The sequence below is a fragment of the Orycteropus afer genome, unplaced genomic scaffold (assembly GCF_000298275.1).
Source record: "Orycteropus afer afer isolate SDZICR_OR568_19922 unplaced genomic scaffold, OryAfe1.0 scaffold00296, whole genome shotgun sequence".
Lineage (NCBI taxonomy): Eukaryota > Metazoa > Chordata > Mammalia > Tubulidentata > Orycteropodidae > Orycteropus > Orycteropus afer.
This window is the reverse complement of record NW_006921883.1, coordinates 1,216,305-1,230,186: the sequence shown is the minus strand read 5'-3', so window position 1 is coordinate 1,230,186 and position 13,882 is coordinate 1,216,305. Positions and strand designations below refer to the sequence as shown.

Genomic DNA, 13,882 nt, shown 5'->3' with positions numbered 1-13,882 from the left:
TGATTTGGGTGAAGGGAAAGACAATGTACCCCCCCCCCAAAAAAAAAGTGAATGAAGAACATAAGAAAGTAGTGATATCATTTGAAATCATTAAAAAGAGGCCTTTCTGACTTGAACCTAATGTCCCAGCTCTGACAAACTATTAGGAAGAAAATGACAAGTTTAAGAAAGAGGTTTAAAATACTTATCAAGGGTATTGAGTCAAAGAGTTTTGAAGGAATCTAATTAGTTCATTTAATATCACCTTGTATTATTAAGTCAGAGTTGTATGACTGGCACCTAAATGTTAATTCCCAGGACAAGCTAAGTTTCTGGACTTTCATGCAAAAATTTAACATCATCAAATCAATGGATTTTTTAGGGGTATAATGGCAGGGTAAAACTATGAGGTTTTCTGTAAGATACACCATTTCTTTACAAAATCTCAGGCTTTGCATCTGGCAATTTATATTTCTTTTTATCATATTGGGCTATAAAAGCCCTGCCCTACCACATGCTACTAATGTAATTGAGTCTGCAAGCCAGGTTAACCGCACAAACCATTCTGAAGATATGTCAGCTGAAGCCAGGCTTAATATTTTGTCACTACAGAAAGGTACATATGACGGACTGTTCATAGGTAGAGTATCACCTCCCAATGAAATAAACCCTCAGAAACTTAAATAAAAGTGATAGATAATAGGTGTAAGTGCTAGAAAAGAGTGCTCTTAGCTTGTCTCTTACATCATAGCAGATGCTGCAATGAAGGTGATCTAGGCTCAAAAATGCAAAGATAAGAGATGATAAATCAAATTCAAGTCACTCTCTTTGTGGAGAATACAGGTTATGGGAGAATTCAGGGTTAGGCGAGAATGTGACTCGGTGAGTGAACATCTGTAAGGAACAGTCTGAAATACAACATAAAGGAGTGTCTAGGGAAGTCACCTACAAACAAGTACCTTCTAGCTCAGTGGATCAGTTTGACTTCATGGAACCCAATAGAAGAAAGTGGTCACTACAGTAATGATTTTTATCACAAAGAGAAATGAAAAATTCCAGAAATTCTATTTTTCCAAACTTAATTACGTGCTTGCTTTGTGTTAAGCGACACATAAAACTCTGGGCTACATTCCATAAATAAGAAAATGCAGCATAATCTTGTCATCATGGAATTCAGAGTCTACCTGGAAAGACAGACATATGAAAGAAAGAGGAATGCTATTAACGAGAGAAAAAAGTGAAGGATGTGTAACATATTATGAGACCATGGGATGGAAAGGAAGTTTTCTTGGGAAGGGAAGATGCTATGATCATAGACACCAGCAGAGAAGGTGACATTGGAACTGAGTCTGAAGTGTTCAAGAAGCACAGAGGGGCCTGCGCTAGAGAAGGGTATTCCAGGCTGAGGAAATGATGTGAGCCAAGAGCAACGTATGCAGGGAAGGTCGATGGCAAGGAGACACTGAAAAGCAGCAGTGCAGGCAAGAAGGAAAGCAGGATACAGTGGGAAAGTCAGCGGGCAGGTAGTCAAATGCCTGCAGTCACACTGAAGAATGCTGCAAGTCATAAAGTTGTCATTTAGTAACTAGGCAATAAAAGGCCATCTCGAAGATATGAAACATTCTTGGAAGTAACTGTTAAATCAAAATAAATAAAGAAAATAAACTTTAGAAGCTTGGATTAAACGTTCCTCATGACAATTAGTAATCGTTGTTGTTGTTGTTGTTATGTGCAGTTGAGTCGGCCCCGACTCATAGCGACCCTTCCTTGGGTTTCTGAGGCAGTATCACTATGGAAGTAGGATTGCCCAACCTTCCTTCCGAGGAATGGCTGGTGGGTTTGAACCGCCAGCCTTCTGGTTAGCAGTCAAGTGCCTTAGCCACTATGCTACCAGAGCTCCCTAGTAATCGTTAGGAGTATGCAATGCAAGTGATTGGAAATTGACTCTGGAGATGTCCAAAATATTGGAAACCGAAGAACTTAAATACTATTCATCAGGCAACAATATGAGATTGTTTCTTATTAAAGGAAATGCTACAATTGGAATTTTACTTTGAATGGTAACTCAGGTGATTAATGAATGAGATGGGGGAGAATGGAGACCAGGAAACTTAGCAGCCATAAGACTCATCTCATACACAGCACCACACTCAGAAATGATAGCCTGATTGACAAGGATATGATTGTCTGGCCCAGTTAGGCTTCTTTTCAGACCTAGGAAAAATGAATCAGGCTCATATTTAAGACTTCTAGGAAAGTGGTCATAAAATGTGCAGTAAAAGAAAGATAAATAATATTCCTAAAATTTAATTAATTTCTCTCTTTCGTTTTGCCGGTTTAATATCACAGTACACTCTTGATGTGAACAATCTAGACATTGTTCCATTAGTATATTTCACTTTTATATCAAGCCTCACAATTTACAGGTTTTATTTAGGGTAATGCACTTGTATTTGGCATATTTATATCATTCTCATTTATTATTAAAAGCAATGGTATGTTTAGGTATTGAGGATCAATAAGACCTCCATAATGTTTATACTGTAATATCTTTTATGGGAAAGCTCAGACTGTTTCAGGTTTGTTTTTATAGGTGGATTTTTTAAAAGGCAATTTTACAGCTTTTACTCTGTCTTGGGTAAAAAATTCATTTACAAAAATTCCTTGACTATGTTTGTGAAAGTCTAAATGGGGCCACACAGAAACATAAAAAAAAATTTGAAGAGCTGTTTAGAGTTAATAATGTTTTCTTCACTTGGCGTTGCAAGGTTACTAATTTTCATATGGAAAGTTTTTGTTTGTTTTCCTTCTTTGTTTTTTTGGTGGCAATACCTCCAGGAATATTTCATATATTTTTGAGACTGCCTTTCATTACTTGCAATTTCTAGGAGACAAACTTATGACCCATGGAGAATAGGTCATCCCTTTTAACTTTTGCTATAGTACCAAGTGAATAACTAATCAATGCAACAAACAAGAACTTGTGTGTGATATAACCAGAATGGAACTTTTTTTGTTTGTGTATTCCCCCAATATTCCTTTAAAATTTATTTACTAGACTATAGTTCTTCCTCAGGAGCTCTGGCAGTGTAGTGCCTAAGGCATCTGACTGCCCATCAGAAGCCTGGCAGTTCAAACCCACCAGCCACTCCTCGGAAGGAAGGTTGGGCAATCTACTTCTGTAGAGATGTTGTTGTTGTTGTAATATGCCGTCGAGTTGGACCTGACTCATAGCAACCCCTCCTTGGGTTACCGAGGCAGTATCACTACGGAAGTAGATTGCGCAACCTTCCTTCCAAGGAGTGACTGGTGGGTTTAAACTGCCAGCCTTCTGGTTAGCAGTCAAGTACCTTAGGCACCATGCTACCAGAGCTCCTGTAGAAATACTGCCTTGGAAACTCAAGGAGGGGTCACTCTGAGTCGGATTTGACTCAATGGCAATAAGTTTGTTTTTTATTTGTTTTAGTTCTTCCTCTGTTGATATATGGAAGGATAGATGTCTTATGACTTTCCTGGTAATTCTTAGTTTTAGAATGTTCAATTAATAAAAAGAGATCTAGTGGCACAGTTCCTAAGGCATTTGACCATTAACTAGAGGGTTGGTAGTTCGAACCCACTAGCCACTCTGTGGAAGGAAAACTGGCAATCTACTTCCATAAAGATTTACCACCTTGAAAACCTAATGGGGGTCACTATGAACACTATGAGTCAGAATCAACTGGATGGCAGTGGGTTTTTTGTTTTTTTTTTTGGTTTGTTTGTTTGTTTTTGAAAATACTAGTCAATCTAAAGTCTTTAATTTAAGTTGAACCACATGAAATTATTCTACATGCAGGTTAAAAAAAAAGATCAGATAGCAACAACTTCATATGATTCAACCTAAAGTAAAGAAAACCAACAAAACAACCACTGAAAGTTGATTTATAAATCCCTTTCCTCTTACTAAAGACTTAGAATAGGTAAGAAGCCTATTGTTCAGAGGGGCTTGCTGCCTTTTTCTTATTTTCCTACTCATCTTCCCTTAGATTGCTAATTATACTTTCCAACAAGGACAAGGGTTGTTGTTGCTGTTATATGACATCGAGTCAGACCTGACTCATAGCGACCCCTCCTTGGGTTTCCAAGACAGTATCACTACAGAAGTAGACTGCCAACCTTCTTTCCAAGGAGTGGCTGGTGGGTTTGAACCACCAGCCCTCTGGTTAACAGTCAAATGCCTTAGGCACTACGCTACCAGCGCTCCTAAGGACAAGGGTAGGGAAGATAAATATGGGCAGAGAAATTTTTACTTGACAAGAACTATCCTAAGGTGAATATGCTTACTAATTTAAAAAAAAAAAAAAAAACACTCACTGCCATCAAGTTGGATCCGACTCATAGCGACCCCTCCTTGGGTTTCTGAGGTGGTATCACTATGGAAGTAGATTGCCCAACCTTCCTTCTGAGGAGTGGCTGATGGGTTTGAACCACCAGCCTTCTGGTTAGCAGTCTTGACTTAGGCACTATGCTGCCAGAGCTCCCATTCTTGCTAACAGGTCCTAACAAATATTTACAACGTTCTTGTGAGTTCTTTGAAGAGCTCCCTTTGCTGTGATATCTCACCTACATCCTTGATCTGGGTGAAAACACCTCACTACTGCAGTCTCTAGGAATCAGGAAGCTCTTTGCTCCTCTCTTCTAAGGCTTCTGTTCACTTCCAGGAGATTCTATGGACAGGGCCTAATAGGACCCCATGCTGCCTCTCAGTTTTGAGTAGCCCATGCTGATCCTTGGGAAACACACACATTCACTGTTCTGACAAACTCTGGAATTGCAGGACAGCTACTATCTCTCCTTTGACTTGCCTGTCGGCAGCCAAACAGCTGGCCCCAACTGTGTGTCCCAACTGTACTAGACACATACCAAGCCCTTTGCGTGATTCCATTGAACCCTTTCTCGCTAGGCTCTGTCTAGAAATCCTCGTCACAAATCTAATCAACTTCACTCTTAATGCTCTTATACCCTTGGTGTGGGCAAGGAATCCTCTCATCAGCTCTTAGCTTTCTGTCTTTGCAACTCTTCTGAGGAGTCTATCTCAAAATTCATCTGTATATCTGTCTGCTTTAGGAATAGGCAATGGGAGGATAACTTAGGGGGAAGGAATGCTTTACAATCCTGCCAATATTAGGCAAGAATTGGTTGCTTTCATTTTTTTAAAAAAAACCTGACTTAAATTATATTAGCAACCTATCAGAAAATAAAGTGGTTGTCAAAACAACAAATTGTCTATTTTTTAGAATGAACCTCTATAAGACCACAAGAAAGATAAGTATGTTTCTCAGCATGTATCTCTTTGAAGAGCAAGTATCTTTCCTAATTTTCTACAAATGAATTTATTTTCTTAAAGAAACTGAAGGAAGGTTAAACTTTAAAGACGGCTTAAAGTGCTATACTTGAAACTGTTTTAAATACAGTTTAGTAAAAGCAATGACTTGGTAAATATGTCCTTCTCAATCCCTTTCTTGTAGAAAATTACTTATGAAGCTGGTCATTGAACAACTTAAACCATATAGAAAACCAACTATATTAAAACATCAGTTATAGAGAAAATGTCATTGAATGTCCACCCATCAGAGAAGAATACAAAAAATGCATTCATTATTATATATACATCTACTGAACAAGTACTCCTTTTAAGTTTTACTGTGTCACAGCAGAAACTGGGTTGGCCACAGAAAAAGAAAAAAAAGACATCAAAAACTCTGTTCTCAGGAAGCCCATAATCTGTTAAGATGCAACACATTTGGACACAGAGATATGTGCCCATACACATATGTACAGAGACACACATGCACACATCAAAATCAGGATCACAATAATGAACAAGTCTGTTGTTGTTGTTATGTGCCGTCGATTGGACCTGAGTCATAGTGACCCCTCCTTGGGTTTCCGAGGCAGTATCACTACGGAAGTAGATTGCCCCATCTTCCTTCCGAGGAATGGCTGGTGGTTTGAACTGCCAGCCTTCTGGTTAGCAGTCAAGTGCCTTAGGCACTATGCTACCAGTGCTCCCATGCACAAGTCTAGTAATACTCAAACTTTAACCTGTTTAAGAATCCTATGGAATGCTTGCTTAGATGCAGGGTCTGTAGCTTCACAAAGATTCTGTTTCTGAAACTCAGTGGTACACTCTAAGCACCACAGAGATTCGGAAGGAGGCAATCCTGGGCTGTAGTCGCTGAAATGCTACATTAGACAAAAGCACTATTAAAACAGGACCTGCGTCTCTTACTCTCCATACTGATCCCAGTCTACACAGTGAGTGGAACATAGTAAATACTCAGTAAATACATCTGAGCAAATGAATAAATGAGTATAGTTAATAATACAAGCAAAATGTGACATAAAATTAAGAATAAAATCCACTCCACTCTTTTTCAGAAGCCGTTACCTTGGGTGAAGTCAGAAGAGACAGACTACACACTATACTCTGCACAGTGTCCAGAACCGTTCCTCTCTGTGGAATACGGTTCTTGAGCTGAGTAAATGTGAACTGGCGCTCTTGCCTCAGTATAAGCTCATATCCTTCCCTAACCCCCTTCACTGGTATCATCTGGATCCTGAGGGCTGGCTCCCTTCCTCTGAATACAGTCATTATTCCCTCCAAGAAAGACATACATCTCCATGAAGCCCACCCTGGCAGGCAGGAATTCCTCTGGAAGGCAGACAGAATAGAAACTCTTTGAGGACTTTCCTCCCATAAATGCAAAATTAATTCTAGTTCTACCAGGAAAAAAAAAAAAAAACATCAAAATTGCAGCAGGATGAGTTGAGCATATAAGCAATGGATTGTTAATGTATTTCTTTGCAAGGCTGAGCCACTGGCATGGATCTCCACTGAAGCAGTATGTTATCATTATTCCAAAATAGCCTTCTGGAGTTTCTTTCCAAAGCTGTGGAACAACTTCAGCCATGTCACAGCTGTGCTGACTTCCAGAACATGATCAAAATAAATTAATTATTTAAAGTAAATCGAGAAATATGTGAATCTAAAAGCAAAACTGAAGTACTAAGATGACACTAAAATATTAGAAACTTAAAAACAGCACAAATATTGTTAATTTGGAAAAGGAAGAATTGTACAGAAGGTTAAATGGGATGGACAAAAGAGGTAGAAGAGAAGAAAGTACATCATGGGGGAAAGTGGTGAGAGAGGGGGCCATGGACTGAACTGTCATCCTCCGAAATATGAGCTGGAGTCCTAACCCCTCTACCTGTGGATTTAATCCTGTTTGGGAATAGAGGTTTCTTTGCTATGTTAATGATGTAACATATTATGTTATGGTATGTTAATGTCATGGTGCAAGGGTTAAGCACTTGGCCACTAACCCAAAGATCAGTGGTTGGTACACACCAGCAGCTCTGCAGGAGAAAGACCTGCAATCTGCTCCCATAAAGATTCCTGAAGGGCCAAAATCCACTGGCATGAAGTCAATTCTGACTTATAGCAACCCTTTAAGACAGAATAGAACTGCCCCAGAGGGTTTCCAAGGCTGTAAATCTTTACAGAGCAGACTGACTCATCTTTCTCCTGTCAAGCAGCTGTTCTTGTTGTTATGTGCCGTCGAGTCAGACCTGACTCACAGCGACCCCTCCTTGGGTTTCCGAGGCAATATCACTATGGAAGTAGATTGCCTAACCTTCCTTCCAAGAAGTGGCTGGTGGGTTTGAACTGCCGGCCTTCTGGTTAGCAGTGAAGTGCCTTAGGCACTATGCTGGTGGGTTCAAACCACCGATCTTTCGGTTACAGCCAAATGCTTTAACAATTATGCTACCAGAGATCCTTACTTTCTCTTATAGAGTCACCAGGAATCAGAATCAATTCAAAGGCACACAGCAACTATATATATATAGATGGACATATACATGTATAACAGTTTTAATGTGGGGGTGGCAAACACTGATGTTGTGAAGTCTCTTTTTCAATGCCTTTGAAATTTCTCCAAAAGCAGAGTTCTCTGAAAGGCAGGGACATTGGACTACAGAGCAGTAGTAAAGTCTCCTACATTTTCCTATAGTCTGCAAACCACTCAACAACCACTTAGCCTTTGATTCTAGTGCTAATTCCTGCCTTCAAGGAATTTGACATTTTATTTGTTATCTGTTGTGTCTTTCCTATATTTTAAACCATATTGCTATAAAAGTTTAATAAGTAATTGTTTTTATTTACTTTTATATTTAGTAATTAATTAGCTAAAAATTAATAAAGTTCAAACTCAGTGTGCATAGTTAGAAGAGCCATGTGAGATGTTCTATTTCAATGAGGTGCAATAAAGAAGATGTCAGAAATAGATACTCATGGAAAAATTTTTTAAAAAATCAGTTTGGGGCAGCTTTAGCTTCAAATGTTTGCTTTTCACTGAAGGAACAAAATCATTAAAAATAGGGTGAAACAGAGTTTAAGCAAGACCATGTGGGTCAATTGCTAATTTATTTATGTAATATGAGAAAGGAAATTATATTGTAAGTGATGAGTTCTTTGGAATGTCATAATACCAAAACCAAACCAAACTCATAGCTATCTAGTTGATTCCAACTCAAAGTGACCCTCACTAGGTTTCCCAGGCTGTAAATCTTTATGGAAGCAGACTGCCCCATCTTTCTTCCATGGAGCAGCTGGTGGGCTTGAACCACAAACCTTTTGGTTAGCAGCCAAATGCCTTAACGACTACACCACCAGAGCTCCTTGGCTCCTTGGAATGTCATAATAGTTTCCACAAATTCTGAAACTCTAATCTGATACCACCGAAAGTTGCTGTACTTCTTTTGTAATTAAGAATTACGTTATGAGTTCACAGAGGTCTATACGGGATTTTTCCAATCACATTTTGTCTTTGAAAACTAAGGTGCGCCTGATCTAAGTCATGATGTTTTCAATTGCCTCATATGCATGTGACAGCTGGATGATGAATAAAGAAGACAAAAGGAGAATTGGTGCATTTAAATCATGATGTTTACAGAGACTATTGAATGTATCATGAACTGTTAGAAGAACGAGCAAATCTGTCTTGGAAGAAGCACAGCCAGAATGTTCCTTAGAAGTGAAGATGGCCAGACTTTGTCTCACCTACTTTGGTCATGTTGTCAGAAGGGACCAATCCCTGGAGAAGGATGTCATGCTGGGTAAAGTACAGGGTCAGGGAAAAAGAGGAAGCCTCTGAACAAGACAGACTGACACAGTGGCTACAGCAATGGGCTCAAGCATCGCAATGATTGTGAGGATGGTACAGGACCAGGAAATGTTTCGTTCTGTTGTACACAGGGTCACTACGAGTCGGACCTAACAACAACATTTAAAATGGCAGCTTTCATAATAGTTTCTTTAAAAAACTACAGCTATGTCCTTTGATCAGAAGTAAGTAACAGGAATATGAAATATAAAATTTATCCTGAATTTTAGCATTACTGATTAATTTGTTTTCAGATCATCTTAATTTTATTAAAATCTATTTCACTTTTTATCTTTGAAGCAACAGAACTCTATATGCAGAGTCACATACCTGTGTCTGTTTAGGACCAATATCCATTCTTTCAAGAAGGTTATTTAAAAAAGCAGTCACACTTTCCCAGGGGTAAATACTGTTGGAACCATCAAGCACTATGACAATGTCCAGTTGAGAGCTACATTCTGCAACAAAAAGAATTAGTTTTTGCAAATTTAACTCTATCATTTTAGAGATATATGAAGCATTGCCACAACTGGAAGAAGCTCATTTGAAAGAATAAGCTGGTATTATACAAAGTGAACACAAAGCCTTTATTAATAGTTTTAGAAAACTAAAGGTGATAAGTACTCATTATGTTAAAAACAATAAAAAGTAAAACCTCTACTTAATTTTCACTAAAATTGTACAAAAATTATCTTTGGAAGTTTTCTCAGCATGTCTTTTACGTAACAGTTCTAATTCTGTACTCATTTCCAAAGTGTTGCTTTCCACAGAGACTCACCCTCCAAACAAAAGCAAAGAGACAACTTTAGCTAATGATGTTTAAACACAGCTCTGTAAAGCCTATTTACACAAATATCAATTCTAAAAATAGCATTGAAGGTTGATTATATATTGGCAAAGCAAAAATTTACTTAAATTGGTAATGCTGCTAGCTGAGTAAATACTTCAAGCTTTTTGGTATGCTTCTGTACATAAATATGCTCATTCATTGCTTACCACTTTTCATAAATGCAAGAATACTTCATGAAATCTGTACCTTTTACAGGGGCAATGGAGTTCACGACTTGAAATGTGGGGCTGACATCAGAACAGATTCCAGTTGTGTAATGTAAGTGTCCACATCTATAGGCATATAAGGGCCCACATGCCTTTAGAAAAGGAAAAGATAGAAAAACAACAATATAGGATTAGCATAGAACAGATCTTACAATGAGCTATAATGATAGCATTCCTGGTGTCATTAAATATTATTACCCTTTTCTTTCTTACCAGAAACCCTCCATTTGGGTTGGTGACTAAAGTTGATCCAAATGTCATGTTCTCCTTTACTTCTGTGACATTGGGTATAGATGTATTAACTAAAAATAGAACAGATTTGTGAGGCTGGAAAAACAAAGTAAAATTAAGTGTCTTCTCATCAAAACATTCTATTTGCTTTGCTCATATTTTGCACATTCTTCTCTCGGTTCAATCAAATAGTTGTTTTATTATTAAATATTATTAAGGACATAATGAATAAGCTCAGGCTGAAAATCTGGCTTATGTCCCAGAAACTTTGTCAGGATCATGGTCTCAAATAGTTTTGTTGAACTGTAAAAGAATGCAGAACTAGCAAAGCAATGAGAAAAGTGAGATTGCTTCTTCACACATTTTTACTAATTAAAAGGAAAAATAATATTCAGTCTCACAATTTTGTAACTCTAATGAAATCTTACTAGGAGCTCTGGTGGCACAGTGGGTAAGACTGCTAACCAGAAGGTCAGTGGTTCAAACCCACCCATTTACATACTTTGTTAAAAACGACCAAGGATGAAACAGGATTTCTGACAAGGAAAGGAAATAAGAAGGAGAAGATTAGAAAGAAAAATTCAAACACAAGTTATTTTGCCCATTATTTAACATCAGGGGATGTCAAGAGAGTTACAAAGAAAACTCAAGTAATATTAAAACAGTGGCCAGAAAGTTTGGATAAAAGAAATACAAGGAAAGCAACCCATTTTGACATTTCAGAGAGGAATATTGGGTTCTGAAGCATGCTTACCTGACAACAATTGGCAAGAAGTTATTTACATATTCATGTTTTTAAAAAAACGGACAAGAAAAGCAAAGGCTACCAAGCCTTGTATGCCAGAGTGCTGAAATATTTGGAAATGACACAACTTTGGTTCAAGAAAGATTTCTCTCATTGTTTGTGCCTAGATATTATTCTTACCTTAAAGAACTCCAGTGGTGTAGTGCCTAAGGCATTTGACTATTAAGCAGAAGGTTGGTGGTTCAAATCCACTAGCCACTCTGCAGAAGGAAAACTGGACAATCTACCTCCATAAAGGTTTACTGCCTTGGAAATCCAAAGGGATTTGCTATGAATTGGAATTGATTTGATCGCAGTGAGGTTTTTTTGTTTTGGTTTATTATTCTTACCTTAGGACTATATACAGAATTAAGGTGGGGAACGGAGGCAGAGATTCCTAAATGGTCTGTTTGACTTCCTTATCTGAATGTTGGTCTTTGGCCAAGAGTTTAGTCTGGTTTGTTTTGAAAGCATCTGAATTTACAATATTTATCTGAACTAAACCAAAAAACCAAACCAAACCCACTGCCATGGAGTCCATTCTGACTCTTAATGACCCCCACTGGAATTCCAAAGCTGTAAATCTTTACAAAGTAGATTGCTTTATCTTCTTTCCACAGATTGGCTGGTGGTTTGAACCATCAACATTCTGATTAGTAGTCAAATGCCTTAGGCATTGCACCACCAAAGCTTCTTATTATCTGGATTAGTCTCGAATAATCTGGATGTATCTTTTATACTAGGGCTGATCAGTAACCAGCAACCTTAGGACTACTAGATACAGTAGAAACTGTTCTTAATATGGTTAAAATCTTCAGCTAGTTTTAACACTCTATTCAGTTTCCAGTAATGGAAAAATAGCTCCTATCAGAACAATCCTCTTGCAAATAACAACTATAAACTAGAAAAAAGAAAATAAGGGGAAAAAAAAAAAAATATATATATATATATATATATATATAGGAACAACTACCTGAAGGCATTGCAGAAAAACCAAAAACAGGCAGAAACTTGATGGCAATGTAGACATGGAAGAAGAGATTGGCACTGAATGAGTTTACTGGTTTTGTAGGATTATTTCCCCCCTGAGAAAAGGTCCTACTCAATGGCTGAAACTCAAACAGCACTAGAGTCTTACTTTCTTGAAGAAATGGAGGACAAAAATTGGGGCAATGTTATCAGCTGTGAAGCAAGAGGGGAATATCCCAGAAATGAAAGGCACAAAAGGAGAATTCCAATGCATCTATCTATATTCTTTTCGATACACAGATTACCGAACTGTGCATGCACAGGGAAGAATTCAAACAATCCAGCCATAATTCAAATACATGAATATAGATTTTGCCAGAGTTTGGAAATCGAGTTTAGTCAAGTAACTACTTCTTAAAACAAAAAACTAAGACTGTTCAACACTTCAATTATTGAACAATATCATTAATATCACATGCAAGTAAAATCTTACTGAAGATAATTCAAAAACGGTTGCAGCAGTATATTGACAGAGAACTTCCAGAAATGCAAGCTGGATTCAGAAGAGGACATAGAAGGAAGGATATCATTGCTGATGTCAGATGGATCATGGCTCAAAGCAAAGAATACCAGAAAGATGTTTACTGGAGTTTTATTGACTATGCAAGGCATTTAATTGTGTGGATCATAACAAATTGTGGATAACATTGAGAAGAATGGGAATTCCAGAACACTTCATTGTACTCATGAGGAACCTGTACATAGACCAGAAGGCTATAGTTTGAACAGAACAAAGGGACACTGCATGGTATAAAATCAAGAAAGAAGTGCATCAGGGTTGTATCCTTTCACCATACTTGTTCAATCTGTATGTTGAGCAGATAATCCAAGAAGCTGAACTATATGAAGAAGAACATGGCATCAGGATTGGAGGAAGAAGCATTAACAACCTGCAATATGTTGATGACACAACTTTGTTTGCTGAAATTGAGGATGACTTGAAGCATTTATTAATGAAGATTGAAGACTACAATCTGCGTTATGTATTACATCTTAATATAAAGAAAACAAAAATCCTCACAATTGGAACTATAAGCAGCATCATGATAAATGGAGAGAAGACTGAAGTTGTCAAAGACTTCACATTGCTTGGTTCTACCATTGACACCAATGGAAGCAGCACTCAAGTTATCAGACAGGACCACTCCCTGGAGAAAGATATCATGCTTGGCAAAGTGGAGGGACAATGAAAAAGAGGAAGGTCCTCAGAAAGATGGATTGACACAATGACTACAACGATGGCCTCAGGTATAGCAAAGATCATGGGGAAGGCACAGGACTGGTCAGTGTTTAGTTCTGCTGTACATGAGGTCTCTATGAGTTGGAGATGACTCTATGGCACCTAACAACAACAACAAATGGATCATTTGCAGGGCTTTTTATAAATAGTATGGTTTTCTCTGGTAGCGTAGTGCCTAAGGTACTTAACTGCTAACCAGAAGGCTGGTGGTTCAAACCCACCAGCTACTCCTCAGAAGGAAATGGGGCCATCTACTTCCATAGTGATACTGCCTCAGAAACCCAAGGAGGGGTTGCTATGAGTCGGGTCTAACTCGATGGCACATAACAACAACAACAACAACAACAATGGTTT

General features: G+C 38.1%; 1 protein-coding gene across 1 annotated transcript in view; it reads right to left on the bottom strand.

The window, feature by feature from the left end:
- ITGA1 (integrin subunit alpha 1) overlaps window positions 1-13,882 on the bottom strand; it is a 186,460-nt gene that overhangs the window by 118,940 nt on the left and 53,638 nt on the right. The window contains exons 5-7 of the mRNA XM_007951538.1: window positions 10,458-10,546; window positions 10,225-10,336; window positions 9,519-9,646 (exon numbers count right to left, since the gene is read on the bottom strand). Coding sequence (XP_007949729.1) covers window positions 9,519-9,646; window positions 10,225-10,336; window positions 10,458-10,546 — 329 coding nt within the window. The remainder of the gene's footprint in view (window positions 1-9,518; window positions 9,647-10,224; window positions 10,337-10,457; window positions 10,547-13,882) is intronic.